General features: G+C 40.1%; 1 protein-coding gene across 6 annotated transcripts in view; it reads left to right on the top strand.

Annotated features, from left to right (window-relative positions):
* Window positions 1–3,855, top strand: part of TLK1 (tousled-like kinase 1) — a 170,075-nt gene that overhangs the window by 95,861 nt on the left and 70,359 nt on the right. For all 6 annotated transcript variants that reach the window (XM_014545707.1, XM_005857568.2, XM_014545702.1 and 3 more), the window contains exon 4: window positions 2,737–2,812. In XM_014545707.1, coding sequence (XP_014401193.1) covers window positions 2,737–2,812 — 76 coding nt within the window. The remainder of the gene's footprint in view (window positions 1–2,736; window positions 2,813–3,855) is intronic.

The following is a 3,855-nucleotide window of genomic DNA, read 5'->3' as shown; positions in this document are numbered from 1 at the left end:
GCCCCTCATTCCCCACCCCCCTCCGGCGCCGCCAGCCTGGTTGCCCCACGTAGTCTGCTGTTCAGTCGTTTGGTCATCCTCACTAACCCCTCCTGCAGGGCTGAGGGGACTCGGCGCTGCCATCTTGTGGCTGTGGGTGTCGCCATATTTGAGGGCGTGGTAGTCAATTAGCATATTCCCTCCTTATTGGCTGTGGGTGCCGCCATCTTTGCGATGGCATGAGGGTCAATTAGCATATTCCCTCTTTATTAGATAGGATGATTTTTCTGTATTTTAGTTGTAATTCTAGTTTGATCCTGGGAGCATGTCAGTGTAGCATCCTCTCACTCTGCTGTCATTTTGGAATCTCCTTATTTTTCACTCTTTTTTCCTTTTTTTAAAAAATCCTCATCCAAGAATGTTTTTCCCATCGATTTCTAGAGAGAGAGGAGAAGGGAGGGAATAGGAAGAGAGAAACATCAATGTGAGAGAGACACATTGATTGGTTGCCTCCTACCAGGGCTGGGGAACCTGCAACCGAGGTATGTGCCCTTGACTGGGAATCGAATCCGCAACCCTTCAGTTCATGGGCCAACACTCCAACCCCTGAACCACACCAGCCAGGGCAAGTTTGAGTTTTTTTAAATTTTGACAGTGAAACTAAACTAAGAACTATTTACCCTAAACTGCTGGTACATCATTCTTCCTCCTAAGTAGATTGCCAGTTAACAGATTTCTTTAAGTTCTCTCATTTGTGATGTTAAAATATATATGCAGATTACTGACATAATTAATTTTACTTACGAACTTAATAAGATTTTGAAATATTTTTGCATAGTTGATTCATTCAGTTCTTGATGTAGGCATATAGCATGTCACATAGAAAAAATAATGCATTTAGACCTTGGAAATATATAGAATAAAATTTGAATCCTGGTTACCTTGAGTAAGTTATTTAATATTCATGCATTAATTATGTGCCAGGCATATGGGTGGGAGTAGTGACATGGGAAGAGGGTATGACTCCTGTCTTTAAAGAATTCAAAGACTTGTACCATTGACTTCAGCCTGTGAATCTGTTGTCTTGTTGACAAAATGGAGGTGAGAGAACTTAAAATTCCCAAAATAATACTTAGAGGAACCATAGATGCTCCGTATGAGCTAGGTTATGTATTGTCATTCATACTATTTAATCATAGAACTACTCAGAGACATCAGATAAAGATTAAGCCCCTTTCTTGTTTGGGAACTGCATTGCCTTTAGAGATTTATTTGTCTTGATGTTTTATTCATTCAAATATTCTTTGTTCTGGCACTAGACATATTTGCCAAGCTTCTAGAATTTGAGGGCCCTATGCCATTGCCTTGTGCCTTTGCTCTTGGTTTTCATCTTATCTAAGCACAACAGTCTGTCAGACTCTACAGAAATTACTTGTTTTTTTAGCCTGATGAAAATACTTGCTATCAGTTAAAAGAACAAATCTGTAATTTGAAAACAAGCCATCATGTAGGGCAGGGGTCTGCCTACTTTTTCTGTAAAGGGCCAGCTATTTTAGGCTTTGTGGGCCATAGGTCTAGGTTGGAACTGCTCATCTCTGATATTGTAATATAAAATCAATCATAGAAAATATATAAATGAATGAGTGTGGCTGTGTTCCAATAAAATTTTATTTATGGACACTGAAATTTAAATTTTTTATAATTTTCATATCCAAATATTCTTGTTTTTGTTTTTAAAATTTTCCATCATATAAGAATGCGAAAGTATGCTTAAATTAGGGACTCGATAAAAAAAAACAGCTATCCAGCCAGATTTGGCCAGTGTGCTATAGTTTGCTGACCCTATAGCACATGTATGATTAGCATATACATGCATAATGTATGATTTTATATACACACACACACACACACACACACACACACACACACACACACATTTCAGAGAGGAAGGGAAAGGGAGAGAGGGAGAGATAGAGATAGAAACATCAATAATGAGAGAGAATCATTGATCGGCTACCTCCTCATACCTCACACTGGGGATTGAGCCCACAACCCGGAATGTGCCCTGACTGGGAATGGAACTGTGACTTCTTGGTTCATGGGTTGACGCTCAACACTGATCCATTACTGGCCAAGCATAATGTGCGAATTTACTATAATTGTTATTGGATAATAATTGTTAGGTACTTAGGTGAATGGTTCTTTTAGTAGGATTGTTAATATCAAAGTTTGGGTTCTGCATTTTTTTTTCTTATTCAAGCTTACTTTTATGTACAAACTGTGAATGAATAGAAAAAACATAGGTTTTGTTGTTGTTTGTTTTGCCCTATCCAGTTAAGGATTTAAAGGGCATCTTTTAAAGGTTAATTACGCTTAGATTTTTCATTTACCTCAAGTCAAATTCTGTAAAAGTGAATTTCAAGTAATGTCTACAAGGTGTTCTATATACTTCGAATTTTAAAAATGTACAAAATAGGAAATTTTGTGATTTTTTCTTTAATTGTATATACATACACATTTACATTGTGTGAGCACTATTGAGCAAAACAAAAAATAAGCCTAGGCAAATAGGTTTACAGTTGTGAGTATTCAAGAATATATTCTTGTATTATTATTTATTAATTATTGTATTTTCCATATGAACACTGTAAACCTACTTTTGCCCTACCCGGTATTTTACTTTAAAAATAAAAACAATTTTTATACTGACTATAATAATTTTGTATGTTAAAACTCTGTAAACTTTGCTTTCTGTAGACACCAGAGAAGAAACAATCTGAATCATCCAGAGGAAGAAAGAGAAAAGCAGAAAATCAGAATGAAAGTAGTCAGGGTAAGTGAAGTAAAATCTTCCTTCAGAGCCAAATAGGCATTGACAGTTATTCTGATTTTTAATCAGTTAATAATGTAATTGTGAAATAAGTAATTTCATGTTTTTGTGATTTTTTTATGACTGTTATGTAATTTCTGCATTTAATAATAGTTTAGGAATGTATTTTATGTACTTTGCATAAGAAATAATATGAAATTGGAATCTTTTTGTACCATGAATAATGTGTGGTTACTGTTTAAACTTTTTAACATTTTTCCCTTTCTTTGGCTCACTTATCTAATTCAGTTGACACCTCTTGCTCTGGAAAGCTAAATGGCCTTGGGCCAAAGAAGATCTGCTAATACTAAGTGTTAAGCACCTGGCAAGCACTACCGTAGCACCTTTCATGTTTCTCTTTTTATATGATTTACTAGAGGCCCGGTGCACAAAAATTTGTGCACTCGGGGGTAGTGGGTCCCTCAGCCCGGCCTGTGCCCTCTCGCAGTCTGGGACCCCTCGGGGGTGACCACTTGCTGGCTTAGGCCTGCTCCCTGGGGATTGGGCCTAAGCTGGCAATCAGTCATCCCTCTGGCAGCCCGGCAACCTCAGGGGATGCCCACTTGCCAGCAGGGAGCAGACCTAAGCTGCAGTCGGATATCCTTAGCGCTGCTGAGGAGGCAGGAGAGGCTCCCACCACCACCGCTGTACTGGCAGCCATCAGCCTGGCTTGTGGCTAAGCAGAGCTCCCCGCTGTGAGAGCACACTGACCACCAGAGGGCAGCTCCTGCATTGAGCATCTGCCCCCTGGTGGTCAGTGTGTGTCATAGTGACCAGTCATTCACAGTCTTTCTGCTGTTAGGGTCAGTTTGCATATTACCCTTTTACTATATAGGATAGAGGCCTGTTGCACCGGTGGGGGCCGGCTGGTTTGCCCTGAAGGGTGCTCCGGATCAGGGTGGGGGTCCCGCTTGGGTGCCTGGCCAGCCTGGGTGAGGGGCTGATGGCTGTTTTCAGCTGGTCACACCCCCTTCAGGGTGGGGGTCCCCACTGGGGTGCCTGGCCAG

Source organism: Myotis brandtii, unplaced genomic scaffold (assembly GCF_000412655.1).
Source record: "Myotis brandtii unplaced genomic scaffold, ASM41265v1 scaffold112, whole genome shotgun sequence".
NCBI lineage: Eukaryota > Metazoa > Chordata > Mammalia > Chiroptera > Vespertilionidae > Myotis > Myotis brandtii.
The sequence above is the reverse complement of the archived record's forward strand: the minus strand, read 5'-3'. Positions and strand labels throughout refer to the sequence as shown.